We start from the raw sequence: 23,516 nt of genomic DNA on the forward strand, positions 1-23,516 counted from the left end.
GAAGAAAAGACTGAGATACAGTGGGCGCAGATCTGGGTGCTTTGTGAGAATTCGTTGGCGAGTGGTTAACCCACCTCTACCATCCGTTCTACTGGCCAACTTGCAATCACTGGAAAATAAACTGGATGAGCTCTTTTCGAGATTATCCTACCAACGGGACATTAAAAACAGCAATATCTTATGTTTCTCTGAGTTGTGGCTGAACGATGACATGGATAATAATGCTCATCCAAAGCGGTGCTCCTAGTGGCTGGGGACTTTAATGCAGGAAAACTTAAATTTGTGTGAATAAAGTTTGAAATAACATTGATCAATGCCTCAACCAAATATTACCCAAATTTCCACATTGAAATGACGTGGTGTGCCCAGTGGGTTGCAACGGTACTAGATACTGCTAACACATACAATCTTTATATTGTATACTGTTAAAACACACGTCCAAAAGGCTGCTCCAGTGTCTATGAGACGGACAGTGTTTATCCCTGATTCTCCTTTGATACAGGCATCTTCAGAAAACCAGGGAAAGGAGTATACTACATCAGATTCACCACCATGGGATGAAAGTCTTATCAGAAAATTGGTGTGTACTTGACCAAAAATGGACAGCGACTGCTACACAACGTCCAGGACAACTTCAATGGTAGTTACGAGTACATATCAGGTGCCATGATTCTGCAACTGGAGAAAGATGATCATGTGTAAATGGAGCTTCCCTGGGGTGTGGGCTGTTCGATGACTCGTACAACCACAACATCTTTAGTAGCTTCTTGCTCTTTCCCACCAACCCAGCTATGGTCCTACACCACTAAAGTCCTTAGGTCCTTCCCGAGCCCTGTACTTGCTTTTGGCAACATATGTCATAAGAATGCAGTTTCACTGAGAGCCATGATTCAATAATATTTTTTTCTATGGGAGTCACAGAGACAACAGGATAGCATATCTGTTATTTGGGAAACACTTTGTTTGTAGTGGAATAAATGGCTCATATTTTTTACCTGACGATTATATCTGGTACTATCCCCAAGGTTTGGAAGGCGGCTCATGTACCTCCCCTCAAAGGAGATGACCCTTGCCACCTAAATAACTATCAACCTACAGTTGAAGTCGGAAGTTTACATATACCTTAGCCAAATACATTTAACTCAGTTTTTCACAATTCCTGACATTTAACCCTAGGTAAAATTCCCTGTCTTACGTTAGTTAGGATCGCCACTTTATTCTAAGAATGTGAAATGTCAGAATAATAGTAGAGAGAATTATTTATTTCAGCTTGTATTTCTATCATCACATTCCCAGTGGGTGAGAAGTTTACATATACTCAGTGAGTATTTGGTAGCAGTGCCTTTAAATTGTTTAACTTGGGTCAAACGTTTCGGGTAGCCTTCCACAAGCTTCCCATAATAAGTTGGGTGAATTTTGGCCCATTCCTCCTGACAGATCTGGTGTAACTGAGACAGGTTTGTAGGCCTCCTTGCTTGCACATGCTTTTTCAGTTCTGCCCACACATTTTCTATAGGATTGAGGTCAGGGCTTTGTGATGGCCACTCCAATACCTTGACTTTGTTGTCCTTAAGCCATTTTGCCACAACTTTGGAAGCATGCTTGGGGTCATTGTCCATTTGGAAGATCCATTTGAGACCAAGCTTTAACTTCCTGAATGATGTCTTGAGCTGTTGTTTCAATATATCCACATAATTTCCTACCTCATGATGCCATCTATTTTGTGAAGTGCACCAGTCCCTCCTGCAGCAAAGCACGCCCACAACATGATGCTGCCACCCCCGTGCTTCACGGTTGGGATGGTGTTCTTCGGCTTGCAAGCATCCCCCTTTTACCTCCAAACATAACGATGGTCATTATGGCCAAACAGTTCTATTTTTGTTTCATCAGACCAGAGGACATTTCTCCAAAAAGTACGATCTTTGTCCCCATGTGCAGTTGCAAACCGTAGTCTGGCATTTTTATGGCGGTTTTTGGAGCAGTGGCTTCTTTCTTGTTGAGCGGCCTTTTAGGTTATGTTGATATAGGACTCGTTTTACTGTGGATATTGATACTTTTGTACCTGTTTCCTCCAGCATCTTCACAAGGTGCTTTGCTGTTGTTCTGGGATTGATTTGCACTTTTCGCACCAAAGTACGTTCATCTCTAAGAGACAGAACGTGTCTCCTTCTTGAGTGGTATGACGGCAGCGTGGCCCCATGGTGTTTATACTTGCGTACTATTGTTTGTACAGATGAACGTGGTGCCGTCAGGTGTATGGAAATTGCTCCCAAGGATGAACCAGACTTGTGGAGATCTACAATTATTTTTCTGAGGTCTTGGCTGATTTCTTTTGATTTTCCCATGATATCAAGCAAAGAGGCACTGAGTTTGAAGGTTGGCCTTGAAATACATCCACAGGTACACCTCCAATTGACTCAAATTATGTCAATTAACAGAAGCTTCTAAAGCCATGACATAATTTTCTGGAGTTTTCCAAGCTGTTTAAAGGCACAGTCAACTTAGTGTATGTAAACTTCTGACCCACTGGAATTGTGATACATTGAATTATAAGTGAAATAATCTGTCTGTAAACAATTGTTGGAATAATTACTTGTGTCATGCACAAAGTAGATGTCCTAACCGACTTGCCAAAACTATAGTTTGTTAAAGAGAAATTTGTGGAGTGGTTGAAAAACAAGTTTTAATGACTACAACCTAAGTGAATGTAAACTTCCGACTTCAACTGTATTTCAGAGGAATAATATTAGAATCATTGTTCAATTCTCAGTTACGATCTTTTGTATCTATGAAAAGTATTCTGAATGTTAATCAGTCTGGTTATAGACCAGGACATAGCACTAGCACCATCTCTGCTGCATCCCTCAAAGTAAATGATGTTGTGAATTGTTTAGATAAGAAACAACATTGTGCTGCCCACTTTATAGACCTTTCCAAGGCATTTGACACTGTTGATCATTCATTGTTGCTTCAGAGGCTATAATTTGCATAATTAATTTGCAAATAAATTCATTAAAAATCCTACAATGTGATTTTCTGGATTTTTTTTTCTCATTTTGTCTGTCATAGTTGAAGTGTACCTATGATGAAAATTACAGGCCTCTCTCATCTTCTTAAGTGGGAGAACTTGCACAATTGGTGGCTGACTAAATACTTTTTTGCCCCACTGTAGATGAGTTAACCAAGAAGCTGAGAATAAAATTGGGCTATTTCTATAGAAATAGATCATGCCTCTCACTGAGCAGATCCTTCAGTCTACATTCCTAACGGTCCTATACTATGCGACATCAGCTACATGAATGCAGCTGCCACATCATTAAAGATGTTAGATGCAGTTTACCACAGCACACTTTTTTTTATCACTGGTGACAGGTTTTGCACTCATCACTCCTTATCATAGCCTATCAGTTTAAGTGTTTTGCTGATATGCTATTGTAGTCTTTTGCTGATATGCAATTGTAGTCTTAACGACAGTGCCCAAAAAGTATTGTCACTGATTTACAACAAATACTCTCAAAGTGGTGGATTTTTTTCAAGAAATAATGACATTAAAAAAATGTAAGCCAATTTGAACTTTTAGTAGTAATCATCTTGTGATTGTTCATATTATTGCTGTTGTAGCTAATTTCCCCTTGGGGTTGAATAAAGTATCATCACCTCTCTCTCTTTCATCTCTTAAGACATCATGTGACAAATCTGTTTTGGATCCAATGACTGTATATATGAATGGACAAAGCCATCAATCACGTGACACCATTCATTCCTATGGGAAGACTCAACAGTGCATTGAAGCCAAATAAAGTCGTTTAAGATGGCCTCTGATGGAGACATAAGGGCTCAGACACACCATAAGCGTTTGCTGACCGAGAGTACTTAGCACCTCTGAAAGTAATTTGCGAACAGACTTATTTTATATGTAGAATAGCGTGAAAACTGTCAACAGTCAGACTTCTGCAAAAATGTCAGCAGTCTACAGGGGCTGGTCCCTAAAATGCAGCGCGCTGAACGATCAGCAGACCAACCCTAGATCCACATTTGTTGCAATGTGTGCGAGCCTTAACATGTGCAGTTTGAGCTACTTTAGGAAGTGATGTTGCAGGCTAGCTCAGTGCTGCCTTTTTCATTGAGTAACTCAAGTTGAAGGCCAAATGGGTTAATACAACGCTCAAAAAAAGAAAGGGAACACTAAAATAACACATCCTAGATCTGAATGAATTAAATAATCTTATTAAATGCTTTTTTCTTTACATAGTTGAATGCGCTGACAACAACATCACACAAACATAATCAATGGAAATCCAATTTATCAACCCATGGAGGTCTGGATTTGGAGTCACACTCAAAATTAAAGTGGAAAACCACACTACAGGCTGATACAACTTTGATGTAATGTCCTTAAAACAGGTCAAAATGAGGCTCAGTTGTGTGTGTGGCCTCCACGTGCCTGTATGAACTCCCTACAACGCCTGGGCATGCTCCTGATGAGGTGGCGGATGGTCTCCTGAGGGATCTCCTCCCAGACCTGGACTAAAGCATCCGCAAACTCCTGGACAGTCTGTGGTGCAACGTGGCGTTGGTGGATGGAGCGAGACATGATGTCCCAGATGTGCTCAATTGGATTCAGGTCTGGGGAACGGGCGGGCCAGTCCATAGCATCAATGCCTTCCTCTTGCAGGAACTGCTGACACACTCCAGCCACATGAGGTCTAGCATTGTCTTGCATTAGGAGGAACCCAGGGCCAACCGCACCAGCATATGGTCTCACAAGGGGTCTGAGGATCTCATCTCGGTACCTAATGGCAGTCAGGCTACCTCTGGCGAGCACATGGAGGACTGTGCGGCCCCCCAAAGAAATGCCACCCCACACCATGACTGACCCACCGCCAAACCGGTCATGCTGGAGGATGTTGCAGGCAGCAGAACGTTCTCCACGGCGTCTCCAGACTCTGTCACGTCTGTCACGTGCTCAGTGTGAACCTGCTTTCATCTGTGAAGAGCACAGGGCGCCAGTGGCGAATTTGCCAATCTTGGTGTTCTCTGGCAAATGCCAAACGTCCTGCACGGTGTTGGGCTGTAAGCACAACCCCCACCTGTGGACGTCGGGCCCTCATACCACCCTCATGGAGTCTGTTTCTGACCGTTTGAGCAGACACATGCACATTTGTGGCCTGCTGGAGGTCATTTTGCAGGGCTCTGGCATTGCTCCTCCTGCTCCTCCTTGCACAAAGGCGGAGGTAGTGGTCCTGCTGCTGGGTTGTTGCCCTCCTACGGCCTCCTCCACGTCTCCTGATGTACTGGCCTGTCTCCTGGTAGCGCCTCCATGCTCTGGACACTATGCTGACAGACACAGCAAACCTTCTTGCCACAGCTCGCATTGATGTGCCATCCTGGATCAGCTGCACTACCTGAGCCACTTGTGTGGGTTGTAGACTCCGTCTCATGCTACCACTAGAGTGAAAGCACCGCCAGCATTCAAAAGTGACCAAAACATCAGCCAGGAAGTATAGGAACTGAGAAGTGGTCTGTGGTTCCCACCTGCAGAACCACTCCTTTATTGGGGGTGTCTTGCTAATTGCCTATAATTTCCACCTGTTGTCTATTCCATTTGCACAACAGCATGTGAAATTTATTGTCAATCAGTGTTTCTTCCTAAGAGGACAGTTTGATTTCACAGAAGTGTGATTGACTTGGAGTTACATTGTGTTGTTTAAGTGTTCCCTTTATTTTTTTGAGCAGTGTAATATGTTTATAAAGTCTTCTGTGTACGATTTTAAAATACTCAGTTGAAGGACATACACCTGGTTTATTTGAAACAATTATTGGTACCATGAAAAAAATATTTACAGAAAGATTGACCACGAAGATTGCCATTTTTCCATTAATTATAATGGGGGATCCTGTTTTCTGCTAACAGTACCGCGGTCGGCCGTGAACTTCCATGGCTTCAATGAGAGGGGAAAGTTGTTCTCCGGTTGGATCAAAGATTGTGTATTATATTGATAAGATAGTCGTGTGATCGCTCTAACAATGGAAATACATGTCCTCAAAGATGGAAGGCAGGTGGGAGAAGGCGAGATCATTTGGGACCATTCTAGCCAATGAGAGGGCAGATATGCGTGTGAACAACAGGCCATAGAGATTGAGGACTCATATTTGTATCTGTGCCATCATAGCGTCTGTGACAGCATGGGCAGCCCCATTAAGGCTCCATTTTAAAGTAGTCAATTGTCTTCTTCTTCATTGGCTGATTGCTCCCAACTCATAAAAATCCCCACCCAGTTGGCTACTTTAAAATCGTGGAAGCTCTCCATTGCAGTGTCCATGCTAAAACAAGTTATATCCATGATAAGTCCTCTATCTATCTTTATGACAACAGGCACAACTCCTATATAAAGTAGTTTTTTTTCAAAGTTGCCGAAATGACATATGCATCCATATCAGTGCATTCCTAACAACCTAACCATTACGAAACTCCTTTTCGATCAAATAAGCCTCACTTAGAAAATTAGCAAATACGATTTTTGTTGACCAAATTTGACACTCTCCTTGACCTCACTTTGTGGGCTTATTTTCATGGAGAGATTTTGGGCTGAGTAAAATCTCTTCCTCTCTGGCTGGATTCACTCCCGGCCTCTGTTTTCCACCCTTTCCATCAGCTGGGCAATCTGCAACTGCTACTTCCATTTGTGGACTTTTAAATGAATAATATAAAGCCGTTGACTCTTGAAGAATATAACCTATAAATGCCTCATGTGCATAGTTCAACTGTCTAACCCACAGACTAAAAAAACGAAGCCATCAATGACGTCACCCCATTGTTTCCTATGAGAATGCTCAGTGGCGCATTTGAAGATCAAGAAGTGTCGTTTCAGCGTGTCACCATCTTGCTACATGAAGGAGTTTTTAGAAACATTGCATGCGCAGTTTGAGCGCTTCTTTAGGAAGTGACGTTGCAGGCTAGCTCAGTGCTGCCTCCTCTCCATTTAGTCAGGGGAGAATGACTGCCCCCAAGCATTGAGGATTTCATGTTAAAGGCCAACCGAAGCACAGCAGGTATTGTTTCCAGAAAACACAATCTCCCCTGGTCTAAGATACATATTACTGTATTCCTTTACAGGATTGTGACTTTTTGTCCTTCAAAAACGTTTAGATTTTTACCATTTTGAAAAAATGGCAAAATATGAATCTGATTCTATAAAATGTCCTTTAACCCCATCAGGACCCAAAATATACGTTTGTTTTAATTCATTACTTGTTAACAATGTAATTGTAAACAAACACTGTATAGCTTCAAAACATGGTTAAAACTATAATTTTGATCTCATTGATGGTCAGTCCTTGCATCCATAGCCCCGACTAAAGGGTGACCGCTTTGTTATTGTTTGAACTGCAGATTGCCATTTCATGAATCTCTTCTGGTTGACCTGCACACACAGAGACATTTAAAGGACATTTTATACAATCAGATTAATATTTTGTCATTTTTTCAAAATGGTACAAATCTAAACATTTTTGAAGGGCAAAAAGTCAAAATCCTGTAAGGGAATACAGTAATATGTATCTTAAGCGTTTGTCAATACAGTATCAGCTAAATGTACCAGAAGAGGGAGCCAACTTACTGTTTATCAGAAATATTTATTTGACCAAATACCCAACTCGTAACATCATACACAATCATGTACACACCAATAACAACTGCACTGATTTTCCTGCAACAAGCTAGGTTTCAAAACTTTTATTTTCTGTGACAGAACTAATTCAGCCTTGGTACACATTACAGATTGTGTACGTCCCTCCTGTTTTGCGTGCACAATGAAAGAAAAATCATGACATTCAAATACATTTTAACAGCAAACAAATACATTTAAAACAAAAACCCTGATAAATAAAATAAAACACTCAATGAAACCTAGAACAAGCATTCTGAGAGAAATATGGTGCTTGTATTACCTAGCCTGGTGGTCCAGTCTGTTTGCGCTTTTGCCAACTTCTTTCTGTGTTCGTTCCTTGTCATACAGGATGTACACTACATGACCAAAGGTATTTGGACACCTTCTCGTCGAACATCTCATTCCAAAATCATGGGCATTAAAATAGAGTTGGTCCCCCCTTTGCTGCTATAACAGCCTCCATTCTTCTGGGAAGGCTTTCCACTAGATGTTGGAACATTGTTGCGGTGACTTGCTTCCATTCAGCCACAATAGCATTAGTGAGGTTGGGCACTGATGTTGGGCAATTAGGCCTGGCACGCAGTCGGCGTTCCAATTCATCCCAAAGGTGTTCGATGGGGTTGAGGTCAGGGCTCTGTGCATGCCAGTCAAGTTCTTCCACACCGATCTCGACAAACCATTTCTGTATGGACCTCGCTTTGTGCACGGGGGCATTGTCATGTGAAACAGGAAAGGGCCTTCCCCAAACTGTTGCCACAAAGTGGGAAGCACAGAACTGTCTAGAATGTCATTGTATGCTGTAGCGTTAACATTTCCCTTCACTGGAACTAAGGGGCCTAGCCCGAATCATGAAAACAGCCCTAGACCATTATTCCTCCTCCACCAAACTTTATAGTTGGCACAAAGCATTGGGGCAGGTAGTGTTCTCCTGGCATCGCCAAACCCAGATTCATCCGTCAGACTGCCAGATGGTGAAGGGTGATTCATCACTCCAAAGAACGCATTTCCACTGCTCCAGAGTCCAATGGCGGTGAGCTTTACACCACTCCAGCCGACTGCTCGGCCATGGAAACCCATTTCATGAAGATCCTGACGCTGCCTCCAGAGGCAGTTTGGAACTCGGTAGTGAGTGTTGCAACCGAGGACAGACAATCTTTATGCACTGCGCACTTCAGCACTCGGCGGTCCTGTTCTGTGAGCTTGTGTGGCCTACCACTTCGCGGCTGAGCCGTTGTTGCGCCTAGATGTTTCCACTTCACAATAACAGCACTTACAATTGAGCAGGGCAGCTCTTGCAGGGCAGAAATTTGATGAACTGACTTGCTGTAAAGTTGGCATCCTATGACGGTGCCATGTTGAAAGTCACTGAGCTCTTCAGTAAGGCCATTCTACTGCCAATGTTTGTCTATGGAGATTGCATGGCTTTGTGCTCGATTTAATACAACTGTCAGGAACTGGTGTTTGCTGAAATAGCCGAATCCACGAATTTGAAGGGGTTTCCATATGTATATATAGTGTATGTATAGCTTGACAAGGATAGAAGAATAGAAAGTTGGCAACAGCACACTTACAGAAGGGGACCAGGCTATACAGTATATATGACCAATGTTAATACATAAAACAATTAGTCTAGAGATGGGCCTAGGCTTGTGACAAGCTGAGGAAGAGTGAATCAATAAAATATTTTCAATGTGTGTGACATCACTAATAGGAACAATGAGAAAGGTGAAATAAACAGAAGCCATAATATGGCTATTTTTTAACGCATCAGCTGTCCTAATAGAGAATCAATGTGCTTAATGTGAGAGAAAAAATTGGGCTTGATTCCTTTTGTTTTGTTTAAACCAGTCAAAACTGTGAAAGAAGTTACAATACCATGCATTCACACAATACTGAGAAAGTGATACTTCTTTTTTTAGGTTTGGCTGAATTCACTCTGTAGTAGGTATGTAGTATCCGTTTTGGCCCCTGAATGATGACAAGCCAACTTCCATTGCAAGAAAGGATAAAAATGCCTCATCAAGGACCTTGAGAACCACCCAGACTCATTCAGAAATATAGAGGAAAAGAGGGGTGAAAGTCAATTCAAACGCAGCTCCCCTGGAAGGCAACATTAGCTATTCTTGTGTCCCCAAAGGGTAGGAAAATAAATATCTTGAATCTTATATTTTCAACATTGAGGCCAACTACCTCACTTTGACAACTGTACACTATATACAAAAAAAGATAACACAGACAAAGTACTGCTTCGTCTTTTCCTCAAACTTGACATCAGCAAACTCAAGCAGAGCAATGTAGTTTTGGACAGAACGAATAACTTTCATCAACACAAGAGTATGAGATATTGCCTTTCATACAAATAAGAAAATGATTTGTTCACATTCATTTAAAGAAGTGTAGTCTTTCAGATTACATTGTTTCAGGAGCGAACACACAAAAACAAAGTTAATGAACCCAAATCCTTTACTACTCATTATCAAAATGTGTCCCCTTAATGTTAATGATAACTACGGCTTACTATATACAGTTATGTTTACACTCATGCATTTAGATTACAAGTAGCACATTGATAATCCAACATTGAGGATTATTCAGACAGAGGTATAGACAACACTAGCACACTATGCTCACCACAGCGCTAAAGGGAACATCGCCGCACACCTGGACAAGGAATCAACAACAATGTATGACTAAACTTGACACACAAGAAATTCTTGATGACTTTTCTACGGAAGAAGCACAACTGTAGAGTTTGTGTTGTTTTCTCTGTCACCTGCGGTAGATAACAGACAAAATGAAAGACATCACATCTATAAAAGGATTGGCAGTCTCTGTCTTGGAGGTCTTGATAGCTTACTACAGGGATGGGCAATGGAACTCATCATGAGGGACTGCAGTGGCTCGTGAGTCTGCGTACCCACCCTCCGCGAACAAAACATTTTAGCGAACCCCTCGTGACAGCGAAGAGAAACATTTTAAGTTTTAAAGTTAATTTCCTGCAATTCCACACATTTTGCCATGGGGCGTAGAGAAAATGTTGGTGTTTTAAAGCAAGTTTGCTGCAATTCTACACATTTTGCCACAGGGCGGAGAGAATATTTTTTTTATTTTACAACTAATTTAATGCAGTTCTACTCATTTTGCCATGGGGCGGAGAGAAATATTTGCAGTTTTACAGCTAATTTCATGCAATTCTACCAATTTTGCCATTGGGTGGAGGTAAATGTTATCAGTTTTTAATATTATAATTGATAATCAATGGGCCCTACTCTGTTTGGTAATTCGACCATGCTTACTACAAGTTTAGATAGCTGGCCACTAGACTAACTTACCAATCAAAAAACAATTAGCTGACATAGGCTAATTGAGTGACTGCTGATGCACAACCAAATTTCGAAATTGCATCTTGTGTATTCTATTATTCTAACTCTCAACCGTAAGTTGAGACCCCAACTAAGCTCCTAAGAATGTGTTTTTTTTATTAAAAAATGTTTTATTGGTCCGCAGGCCTATCCAAGGCAGTTGCCCATCCAAGGCATACTATACATTTTCTGGACTTTATCTTCTTACTATGATGGAAGTCCTATTCATCCAAATATGGAAGATCCATACTGTATCCTTGTCTTAGGATATAATTCTTGTCATAAGAAGTCTGATAAGAATATCAAAAGAGCTTCAACTGAACCAACCACGCTAGAAAAGGTTGATTCATTTTCCTAAAAACATTTTCAAAAAGCTTTCACTGAAAGATATCTAGGCTCATTCCTTCCAATTATATATTTTTTGTTGATAAAACAACTTGTTGATTTCAATTTACACAGTTTAGTTTTTGTTTTACAATGATATTTAATTTGTAAATTGTGTTAAATGTATCTTAGTGAAAATTCAGATCACCTTCTGACAAAACATCTCTGTGTATTGTAGTCTTCTTTTACACTGTCTCCACTGTATAACATTCTCACAATCTCTTCATTGTAAAAATGGTCTGTTAGCAGACAAAGCCGACTGAATTAAATATGTTTAACACAATTAAAAGAAAGATCATAGAAGACATTATAGGATAAAAATACATTTCACAAAGCCATAATGCTAATTTCACCTCTAATTAATTATTTATTGACTTGTCTAGTGTAATAGTATTGTTGCTGATAAATGTTTCATGGGGATTTAAAAATAACATTATATGTTATATAACATTATATGCATTAGTGACATTTTATATCAAGACATTCTTCTAGTAAGGAAAGGTTTCTTTAGTTTCTGTAGTATTGGAGATGCGGTCATGACTGCAACAGTACTGTGTAGACATACAATGAGTTAGTCTCATTTAAGTATTTACCTCAGTAACTATGTATTTATCATCCATATGCCCTTCACATTTAAACAACCACTCACGTTTCTGTGTTACAGGAATATTATGACATATTTGTCTAGTGTATTTTTTGGGGGGCACTGAACAGAAATTGTGGACGCCAGCCAGCAGCACTTTTAGGCATAGCTTTGAAGATCTGTATAACCAAACAAGCACCATTTTTTTGCTTCATCTGAAATTACATTTTGGATACACAGCCTTAGGAGTCTTGATCCAATGAAAGTCAACAGAGAGCTTCCATTTAAAATAAACCTGTAACAACAGGATTGAGGGAGCTAGAGGACAAACACTAAATTAATAGTTAATCTGAATTTTTTGGGCCACCATCCTGCTGGAGTTGGTTCAGAGGCCTTATTTGTAGTAGTGGATTCTTCAGATGTCTTGGATGTGGCAGTAGATGGCTTAAGCATTGGATGTCATGGATGTTAGATTTAGGATAAAGGGATGTGGTAGTCAATGGCGTAGGAGACCTTGGATGTGACACGTCAATGCCTCCAAAACCTTGGATTTAATCGTACATAGTTCAGAGGTCTTGGATGAAAGCAATAAAGTGGTTCTTTTTTTTTTTTAGCTTTCAAAGACTAAAAATCTTTCAATTTTATTTTAGAAGCCTTCAAATACTTTTGAATAGCTCTATAAGACCTTATAGAAGCTTTCAAAGACTAAGAAGCTTTCGAAGATCTTTCTGAAGCTTTTGAAGACTCTAGAAGCTGAAGCTTTCAAAGATCTTTTAAATATTGCTTTTTGAATCTTTATAGAGAAGTTAGAAGCCCTTGATGTGGCAATAAGCTTCCAGGGAGGAGAATACGATGTACATGAGCCACAGGCTGAAGAAGAGACAGGTGGTCGCGATTTTGGGGCCCCGGGGCCCACCCAGCTCGCCCCCAATCTCAGGCCGGCGCCGGTACATGAGCACGGCCACGGCGACAAAGGCGAAGATGGTGAATAGGGTGACGGAGAAGGCCAGGGTGCCCGGGTCCACCCGGAAGTCGTTGCCCTTGGAATTGTGGTAGATGGCGGCGATGGACCAGGCCACGCCGATCCCCAAGAAGACGTTGACGGCATTGCTGCCCGTTACGTTGCCGATGGAGGCGTCAGCGTACTGGTCCTGGATTGCAGATACCTTGCTGGCAAACGTGTCTGGGGGAGCAAGAGAGCGATAAAGAGAAATTGAAAGGAAGAAAAAAAAGAATTGTGAATGGTGGTAGGGTGACATGGATCCAAAATTAGATGTCCATGCATGACAAGAGATATGACATAGTGTACTATTCAAGAACACTTCATACAAAGCACTGCTTTTAGGAGTGACAATGCCTAATTGTGATAAAACCCTGTCGTGAGAGTGTAGAGTTAGATGGTGTATGTTACTAACCTGGCGTCCCAATGCCGCAAACACTAGATTGGTGACAGAGTCATAATGAGACCCACCGTTTGTGAATATGTCTGTGTGTGTGTACACATGTCTGTGTGTATTGCGGCATGTATGGAACGCACCTGGCACAGACGTCCCGAGCGCCACAAACACCACGGCGGTCACGGAGTCCTTGAGGCCCACGGTACAGCCAAAGTGGGAGGCCAGGTCTCCAATGAAGGCGGTGAGCAGGCCAATCATACTGATGGAGACCACGAAGCAGGGCCAGCCGTTCCAGTAGTCGGTGGGCGGCACAAAGGCGAACAGGAGCTTCCAGAAGACGGTGAGAAAGTGCATGACGTAATCAAAGCAGGAGGGAAGCTTCTCCTCGCCGCACTCGTCCTCATCATCATCGCCTGAGACATTTTGAGGGGAGGAAAGATGTGTTGTAACCCCAACTTTGTAGTTCAATTTCAACATTTAACATGTTTAAAACCTCTGCTACAATGTTAAGTTTCTCTGCAATGTAAACAAGTCTTAAATTGTGAGTGGACCAGGAGAAACTAGCCACCACTAATCGTTCTAAATTAAAACACAAACATTCAGGCATTCCCAGTAGCGTTAGCCGTTAACCCCACTCTCTCCACTCCCTACAGACTGTGGAGAGTGAATTTCCACATTACACAAATAATGAAGCCTCTTATCACATCAAGTCAGGACAGTGAGCCACATCTCTACTCATTGAAGCCATGGGAGAGTTCATTAGGGTGACTGACAGCGTTGCTTAAAATAGCTGATGGGCAAAATCCATCTGAATGCGTTTCTCTGCATGGGAGCAGGGAATGGTCACATTTTTGTGTGTGTGTGTGTGTGTGTGTGTGAGAGTGTGTGTCTGTATTTGTGTGTATTTTTGCTAATACGACACATGTCGTGTCCAGGAGTATGTCTCAAGACATAGGCCTGCATTTCAATACTTGTTTCAATGCTTGTTTCTATGCATGCGTGCATGCGTGGGTGCGTGGGTGTGCTCATGCATGCATTTGAGTGGACAGGAGGCCATAGTGGTTAAAAAGATCCAGCTTGACCATGTCCTGTCCTGTTTTGAATCCAATCGAATTTGTGTTACGGTAAACATACAGGTTAGGGATGAGATCAACCATAGCCCATCTGCAGCAAAGACTCTGTGCCTATCCAAGAGGAAAGGGTCTGCCCGGATATTAGCACAGTTCAGAACTCACGAGTACACACACACACACACACACACACACACACACACACACACACACACACACGTGTCTGGTCGTGTCTGAATGCCCACTTGCATTCTAAATAGTAGGCATTGTTTTATAGAATGTTTTATAGTATGTGAAATTTCAAAATGTTTGTATGCTTATAATTTCAGCTTGTCAGCTAGTAGAATTCACTGTACACTTTTGAGGAAGATAATCTTCTTTCGAGAACCATGTGTCTGACAACTGCTGATAATCAGCTGAGGGGACGTACTGTACCAAAATTAACGAATGGCGGGAATAAACGTAATTGCTCATTAGATGATGCATTCTCAGGAGCCTAGTATGCTGATATTTGTTGCTTACTGATTTTTTTTTCCTAAACAGTATGTGGTACTAGCACACAATATGCAGTTTAAGTAAATAGTAGGAAAGCCTGATTCTGGACATGGCCACAAACACACGACCACACACACGTAGTTTAGAACCCCACGAGCAGACTAATTCATTACATGGGCTTTTTAATGATCTCATTACTAGCCCTGGAGGAATCTCCTCTGGAGTACACTCCCATGGCTAACAAGCTTTGTCATCTCCACTCAGGCTCTCAGTGGAACTTTGTGTGAGATGTGTGAGATGTGTGTATATGTGATTGTGTTTGTGTGGGTGTGTGTGTGTGTGTGTTGCTTGATGAGTTCGTTGTGCTTCGGCGCTGCTCCGCTGATAAATCAACAGTGCATTGGAATGTGCTTCGGAGGGCGCGGCTACTGGAGCTTCACAGTTCCCGCTAATTACAAAAAGCGTTCCAATTAAGATTTGGGCAGATGGCATTGTGGCTAGGGTGATTGTGTAGCCAATTAAGACAAATGTGATTTGAAAGGAAAATAACATCTTTTGGACAAGATTTGATTTAGCTCTGAATACATAATCCTGTATTGTTGTCCAAGAATCAGAATATAGTGTGCGTCCCAAATGGCAACCTATTCCCTATAGTGCACTACTTTTCAACAGAGCCCTATAGGCCTTGGTCAAAAAGTAGTGCACTATAAAGGGAATATGGTGTTATGTTTAAGAGGCTACCCTGAAGGGTTCTTCCTACTGCACTTCCTAGACCGAGGGAGTTTTCCCCTGCCACTCTAGATGTGGCTTGCTCTTTTGGGGTTTAGGCCTGGTTTTTTGGTAAGGCAATTTATTATAAACACTTTTCTAAAAAAGCTCTATATGCTGCCAATTAAATGATTGATTGATTGATCTGCTTACCAGAGCTGACTGTGATAGCTTCCATAAACTGCTGCCTCCAGCTATTGGTTCCAATCAATAGAGCCAAGTTGGTCTTCTTAATCAGCTTATCCACTGTGTTCTGTGAGGCACCAGAAGAGAATATTTCAGTCTATTAATCCTCAATCCTGGTTATTTAGCATTCCACAAACACAGATACATGCCCAATGAATACACCTTGGCAGTGAACATGATGTACAAGTCTATAAAATACAATGGAGACAAACCAGTTTGATTTATCAGGGCAGACTGTGAGCCAAACCATTTCACATTCCTTATATCAACCTCAAAACATACCCTGACCTTTACCCCTAAAACTACCCCAAACGGCAAAGACATTTTTAATGCTCAAATTACGAAATGTTCATCCTGATCACTGTCTCTTTCATGTGGAATACAGAACTTACAGTATCAGTATACCTTTTGGATTGACAGATGGGAGATACCACTTAAGACACCAGAGGTACGTCTTACTGTAAGTATTGGGAGATACAATCTCAAGTGCAGCTGGTTGTCTTACTCCCTCCCTTTCCAAGTGGTGGAGAGGGTGGTTTTATAGTCCACTAGTTGTTTTACGGTCCTATCAAAGCTGTGATTTACTATTATTTAAAGGTAAAATTTGCAGGTTTGTGCGCGACACGGCATATTTCAGAAATAAATGAGAGTTAATGATCTGTCATTCTCATTGAAAGCAAGTCTGGTAAGCGATAGATCCGTTCTTTGTGCGGTATGCTATGCTTCACCTCTATAAGTTTCGTTTTTGCTTATTTTTTGTTTTAGTTTTGTACGTCAGCTTCAAAGAGCTGAAAATACAATATTTTGGGTTATTCCAAATATATTTCACAGCGTTTTAGATATTGCAATGATTCTCTACACTATACATTGCTTTTTTGTGTCACTAAAACTAAAATCAGAGGAACATTTTAGTAACCAGGAAACTTCTGTCTAAGAAACCAAAAGGTAGTCATTAATCTAGTAAAATAGAGCGCCTCAGAAACAGACCAAAGCGGAACTGTGGTCTCGTACCTTGAACTCATACGACTCCTCGATGACAACTTCCAGTTTGACGTGCTCCCCGAGGGTGGGCCGACCCATCTCAGCGATGCGGCGTTCCTCCTCCTCTTTCTTGGAGAGAGCTTCCTCGCCCCCTTCCTCTGAGGGAGAGATGGGGAGAAAGATAGAGAGAGATGGAGAAAGAAAGAGGAAAGGAGAGAGAACACATTTGGATGGTTAGCGGCCATGACAAGGACGATACCCATAAGAGGCCATTCATGTGTTTCCGTGAGTGGTCAAGGTATCTGTTGACTGTTCAACACCTGCCTTTGAAAACCTTTACACTTTTCAAAATATTGTGCTAAGTACTATGCTGCCTTGGATATTTTATTTTCCCATAATCCTTTCTAGCACAGTTCCAGCTACTGTGGTGGATGCATAACCTGGCCAGAGCATAACAGTTCAGCTTGGCTCTGTTTAGCGAGGCTCATAAGTGTGAAAATGTCACTTGAGTCCAGGTTTCTGTTGCAAGTGTACCTTCTTGTGCTCTGTTTATGCTAACTGAGCAATGATAAAGTGAGGACTAGGAAAAGTGTGCATTCACAGGCTACATAAACGATCTGTGGTAGGAGAAGCCACAAAGGTGTGTGAAAGGGGCAAATGTGCAATAGCTGCATGATACTGACTATTAGCTTTGCTGTGACAATCTAGTCATTTGACTGGCCCAAAGCTAGTCATCGAAGCAGAAACAAAGACATGCTGAGCTGATAGAGAAAGGGAGTTCTTTCAGAGTGACACTGGAAATAAAAATGCAGACTGTTATTTCGCAGAGATTTCCAGCCGGAGGCAGTATTGAGACGGCCGTGACAGAGAACTCATGAGTCACACAGTGGCGTGCGTACAGCCTTTGACACAACACCGGCACATGGATGGTGAGAGGGAGCATAGAAGAGAGCGAGACGATAGAGAAGTGAGGGGAGGATGGAGAGGACAAAGGGAGGATGTGTACCTGCAATGCTGATAATGGTGGCGGGGATAGGGTTATCCCTACCCTGCACTTTCCGGTAGACGTCCCTGCCTGAGGGACAAGTTCACAGTTCAGAGTTCATTGCACAAAGAGCCCCTGTTAGATTAAAAAAAAACTGTTTCCCAAGGTTTCCGGATAAGTCAAAAACACTATCCAATATATTTCACAATATTATGGTTGAGGAACGCACGTTTCAATTGAAAAGCTGTTGAGATTCTTTGATCCCACTGTAAACTTTACTTTGTTGAGTACATGAATTTGAGTACATTTGCTTTGAGACTTTTGTTAAAGTTGCAGCTCTAGAGGAAATATGTTTTTAAAGTTATCCGGGGAAAACCAGTGACTGTGTTTGATTGAAAAGATTGTTTTTCATATAGCATTGGATCCAAACACTCCTCCTGAAGAGAATGTGAAGAGTTTTGTTCCTGCCCACCATTAACACACATGATTCAGCTAATCCCAGCCCAGAACGAAGAGCTGAATGAAGTGTGTAGGCTAAGTGCTATCAACTGTGTTATTGCTGGGCTGGAACAAAAGCCTGCACACTCAGTACATCTTCAGGACCGAAGTGACCACTGACATACATTTGAAGTCGGAAGTTTACATACACCTTAGCCAAATACATTTAAACTCAGTTTTTCAAAATTCCTGATTTAATCCCAGTAAAAATTCCATGTCTTAGGTCAGTTAGGATCACCACTTTATTTTAAGAATGTGAAATGTCAGAATAATAGTAGAGAGAATGATTTATTTCAGCTTTTATTTCTTTCATCACATTCCCAGTGGGTCAGAAGTTTACATGCACTCAATTAGTATTTGGTAGCATTGCCTTTAAATTGTTTAACTTGGGTCAAACATTTCGGGTAGCCTTCCACAAGCTTCCCACAATAAGTTGGGTGAATTTTGGCCCATTCCTCCTGACAGTGCTGGTGTAACTGAGTCAGGTTTGTAGGCCTCCTTGCTCACACACGCTTTTTCAGTTCTGCCCACACATTTTCTATAGGATTGAGGTCAGGGCGTTGTGATGGCCACTCCAATAGCTTGACTTTGTTGTCCTTAAGCCATTTTGCCACAACTTTTTAGGTATGTTTGGGATCATTGTCCACTTGGAAGACCCATTTTCAACCAAGCTTTAACTTCCTGACTGATGTCTTGAGATGTTGCTTCAATATATCCACATCATTTTCCTACCTCATGATGCCATCTATTTTGTGAAGTGCACCAGTCTCTCCTGCAGCAAAGCACCCCCACAACATGATGCTGCCACCCCCGTGCTTCACGGTTGGGATGATGCTCTTCAGCTTGCAAGCCTCCCCCTTTTTCCTCCAAACATAACGATGGTCATTATGGCCAAACAGTTCTATTTTTGTTTCATCAGACCAGAGGACATTTCTCCAAAAAGTACGATCTTTGTCCCTATGTGCAGTTGCAAACAGTAGTCTAGCTTTTTTTATGGCAGTTTTGGAGCAGTGGCTTCTTCCTTGCTGAGCGGCCTTTCAGGTTATCTCGATATAGGACTTGTTTTACTGTGGATATAGATACTTTTGTACCTGTTTCCTCCAGCATCTTCACAAGGTCCTTTGCTGTTGTTCTGGGATTGATTTGCACTTTTCGCACCAAAGTACGTTCATCTCTAGGAGACAGAATGCGTCTCCTTCTTGAGCGGCATGACGGCTGTGTGGTCCCATGGTGTTTATACTTGCGTACTATTGTTTGTACAGATGAATGTTGTACCTTCAGGCATTTGGAAATTGCTCCCAAGGATGAACCAGACTTGTGGAGGTCTGCAATTAGTTTTCTGAGGTCTTGGCTGATTTTGATTTTCCCATGATGTCAAGCAAAGAGGCACTGAGTTTTAAGGTAGGCCTTGAAAAACATCCACAGGTTCACCTCCAACTGACTCAAATTATGTCAATTAGCCTATCAGAAGCTTCTAAAGCCATGACATCATTTCTTGGAATTTTCCAAGCTGTTTAAAGGCACAGTCAACTTAGTGTATGTAAACTTCTGACCCACTGGAATTGTGATACAGTGAATTATAAGTGAAATAATCTGTCTGTAAACAATTGTTGGAAAAATGACTTGTGTCATGCACAAAGTAGATGTCCTAACTGACTTGCCAAAACTATAGTTTGTTAACAAGACATTTGTGGAGTGATTGAAAAACAAGTTTTGATGACTCCAACCTAAGTGTATGTAAACTTCAGACTTCAACTGTACTGTAGCACATACAGTAATCGCCAGGCATGTTAGGTGATATGATATTACAACTGGTCACACCTAACACAACAAGAACACATTCATAAACCATTCATGAATCATTTGTAATACCTGAATTACCATGATTAAAGTGTGTCAAGTGTGTAAGCTTTATGAATGTCTATTTCCTGTAAAATAGGGGGAATTCAATTCAAGTTTCTGGAGACATGAAATTATTTGAATCAGAATTTAGCTAGTTCGTTTTCATTACAATGTTATATTTCCTTATCTGTAATTAGCCTACTGTATACAGTTGAGTAAGTACAAAGTGTTCGTGGAAATTGCATTCCCAAGAGACTTGATTGAACCCTGATGAATAGTGTGACCCGACCATTAACGGTTCACAACCCAACCGTTAAAGGACCACAGAATGCGCTCAGTGTGTCCATTAGGCCTGTGGATTTTTTACATTTTTTTTATCAGAATGAATTAGATTGAGCAATAAAACCCCCACTTTTATTCCATAGGCTGGGATCCGCACTATGCAGCTGTTGCAAGAGTGCATTTTTCACTGGCTGGTATCAAAAACAATGATTGGTAGGCAGCTTGAACTTCTTGAATTCAACCATTATTGGGTTCAAATACACATTTAGATTTGTGAGCAGCCATCCACAACAACCACAATTCGTAAGGCGTAAATTGATAAATGAGAGAGCAGCAGTGTGATTCACATCAATGCGCTATGTAGCTATCAACAATAAGTGATATCCGTATCGCCGTAGACTACACCACTGCTGTCATCCTTACCTCCAAGCGTTTATTCAAATTGGATAGCCTTTGGATGCCGACAGCAGTCGCACCATTGTAAGACATAGCTTGTACTGTAGCCTACAAGCCTATTTGTGCTCTTTTCCCACGATTCGTCAAACACATTTGGTGTGTCGTCATAGTGGTCAGACTCGCTCAGGTGGAACAAATTTAAATGTGCGCCTTTTTTCAATGCTGATTTGAATGACATTGAGAAAACAGAGAAGTGTCAAAGATATTTTTCGCAAATATCCTTTCTGAATTTAAAAGTAATCCTCAAAGTAATCATCTAGTTTTTCAAAAGTATATGTAATCTGATTACACAATTTTTTCTGGTAATGTAACAGATTACAGTTACCAGTTTTTTTGTAATCCCTTACAAGTAACTGATTACATGTATTATTTTGCTCCCCAACCCTGTCATTGGCATGGTATCAAACACATCAAAGACGTAGTTTCCATGCGGTTAATACCACTCCATTGACTCCATTCCAGCCTTTATTATGAGCCGTCCTCCCCTAAGCAGCGTCGACTGGTACATGCCTACATGAACACACAGTGAGGTCGCACACACGCATTCATCATCTTTCACACTCTTTCGCACACAGTGAAGTGTGACTCATTCAGTGATAGGATAGGCCTACACATTGAATGCCTGGAAGTGCCACAAACCAAGGTGCAAACCAAACAAACTACATTTCTAATATTCACCAAAGAAAACACTATAGTAGTACTACAGTAGTACACAAAACATATCCATTCAAGTGTACTCAGTGCTGTCTTTGGAGTATATTTGATTTGAAAATACGCCATGCTCAAATCAACTAAAGTCTGTCAAAGCATTCTCAATATAATCAATATATTACATTGGTTTGTTATAAATGTCTATGTGTAAATAGACATAGTTACAAAGATAGTCTAAACAATGAAAGAGTAGCCTGAAAGGCTTGTGCCATTAGTAGTGGGTAGGAGAACGCACGATTCTCACCAAGGTGACACATACATTACTTGAATTTGACTTGCTTTAAATTTCAACGATTTAAAGCAATCAATTGCAACACTGAATTGTCTCTTACCATAAAGCCTTTTGTCTATTAAAATTAATAAAAAATGACCCATTAATTAATCAATCAATCAATATATATACATTGAATCCAAATAATATATATGTTTTTGCAATAGTAATATACCATACCTGTCTTCACGAATCCACCTAAAACCAAGAAAAATAAAGCAAATAAATCAAAACATGCCTTTTGGTTGTGAGTGGGTATTAGTTTATATGAAGTATCTTAATAGTATTATTGATTGATGACACATTTTGATCAGCAAATTATAATTTAACTCTAGTATAAAAATACTGTATAGGCCTACTTCCAACTCACTCTTTAATAAGAACAGTTACACATGTTTTCTTGCAACTGAGAACATTTACATTTTAGTCATTTAGCAGACGCTCTTATCCAGAGCGACTTACAGTAGTGAATGCATACATTTCATTTCATGCATTTTTTTTTTGTACTGGCCCCCCATGGGAATCAAACCCACAACCCTGGCTTTGCAAACACCATGCTCTACCAACTGCGCCACAGGGAGACATCATTTAGGAAATGTATTTACCCTCCCGTAGAAGGTTACCATGTACAAGGACTGCCAGTGTTTGCACGCTTGACACTTGACACTACAAAAGTAACAGACAATGATTGACATTTGAAGTAATCAGTGACTTCAGAAGGGAGGGAAAAGAAGAGTGTGACAGCACACCAGAGCAGACTAACGAGAAAAAGTAGACTGCTTACCAATTTCTTGAAGCAACACAGCTGATAGGATGGAAACAGATGAGACAAGAGACAGTTGAGCAGAGAGAAACGAGAGATGAGAAACAAGAGAAATGGAAACAAGTAACAAGGGAAACAGAGGAATGAATATACACAAGCCGGTGGCAAAAAGTTATAGCCATCAGGCAAGTTAGTTATAATATATAGATTTCGTGGTTAGGTTGTTGTTCACTACAGACTAGACGTCTAGCAAGTTTTTGAATTTCAAATCAGGCTTGTAGGACTCTAAATGTTATACATTAAATGCCAATAAAAGACTTGGGCCAATCAAATCTCAGAGGCACAATTTCAATTCCCAATATCTATGAGTATTTAAAGATGTAACATATTCGGAAATACAAATAAGGGTTTCATAGTGGTATTTGTTACACGCTAAATGTTTCCACTGGATGAAAGTTTAAACAATGACAAATGATGCCTAAACGCACACTGAATAAGTCAAAACAGATTATTGTCAAAATGATGCGCTAACATTAACCTGCAGTGTAGTGTTTTGGGCCAAGTTTCCTGAGATGGAACTGAAGTCTCATAAGAGCGTTTTAACGATGCACTGTCCCTAATGTTCGGAAATGTAATGTTAGAGGGTTTTGGGAAACAGGGCCTTAGGCTCTGACATAGCTTAATTTGGAGGTCAACATAAAATAAATATTAAATGAAATGGCACCACAATAAACATGTACTGCAATCACTTCTCTGTGATGGCAAAATTTGCCTAATAAATTAACCACCGCAACACACCATTTTCTCATCAG

General features: G+C 40.9%; 1 protein-coding gene across 8 annotated transcripts in view; it reads right to left on the reverse strand.

Moving 5' to 3' along the window:
* Positions 1-10,041: 10,041 nt before the first annotated feature.
* slc8a1a (solute carrier family 8 member 1a) overlaps positions 10,042-23,516 on the reverse strand; it is a 46,933-nt gene continuing 33,458 nt past the window's right edge. For 4 of the 8 annotated variants that reach the window (XM_029776590.1, XM_029776587.1, XM_029776588.1 and 1 more), the window contains exons 4-11: positions 22,726-22,746; positions 22,122-22,139; positions 22,003-22,017; positions 17,903-17,971; positions 16,927-17,054; positions 15,883-15,982; positions 13,537-13,809; positions 12,784-13,182 (exon numbers count right to left, since the gene is read on the reverse strand). In XM_029776590.1, coding sequence (XP_029632450.1) covers positions 12,806-13,182; positions 13,537-13,809; positions 15,883-15,982; positions 16,927-17,054; positions 17,903-17,971; positions 22,003-22,017; positions 22,122-22,139; positions 22,726-22,746 — 1,001 coding nt within the window. In that variant the 3' untranslated portion in view covers positions 12,784-12,805. Of the gene's footprint in view, positions 13,183-13,536; positions 13,810-15,882; positions 15,983-16,926; positions 17,055-17,902; positions 17,972-22,002; positions 22,018-22,121; positions 22,140-22,725; positions 22,747-23,516 lie in introns of all 8 variants that reach the window. The other 4 variants (XM_029776591.1, XM_029776592.1, XM_029776594.1 and 1 more) reach the window with 3 other exon arrangements.

This window comes from Salmo trutta, chromosome 14 (assembly GCF_901001165.1).
Source record: "Salmo trutta chromosome 14, fSalTru1.1, whole genome shotgun sequence".
Taxonomy (NCBI): Eukaryota; Metazoa; Chordata; class Actinopteri; order Salmoniformes; family Salmonidae; genus Salmo; species Salmo trutta.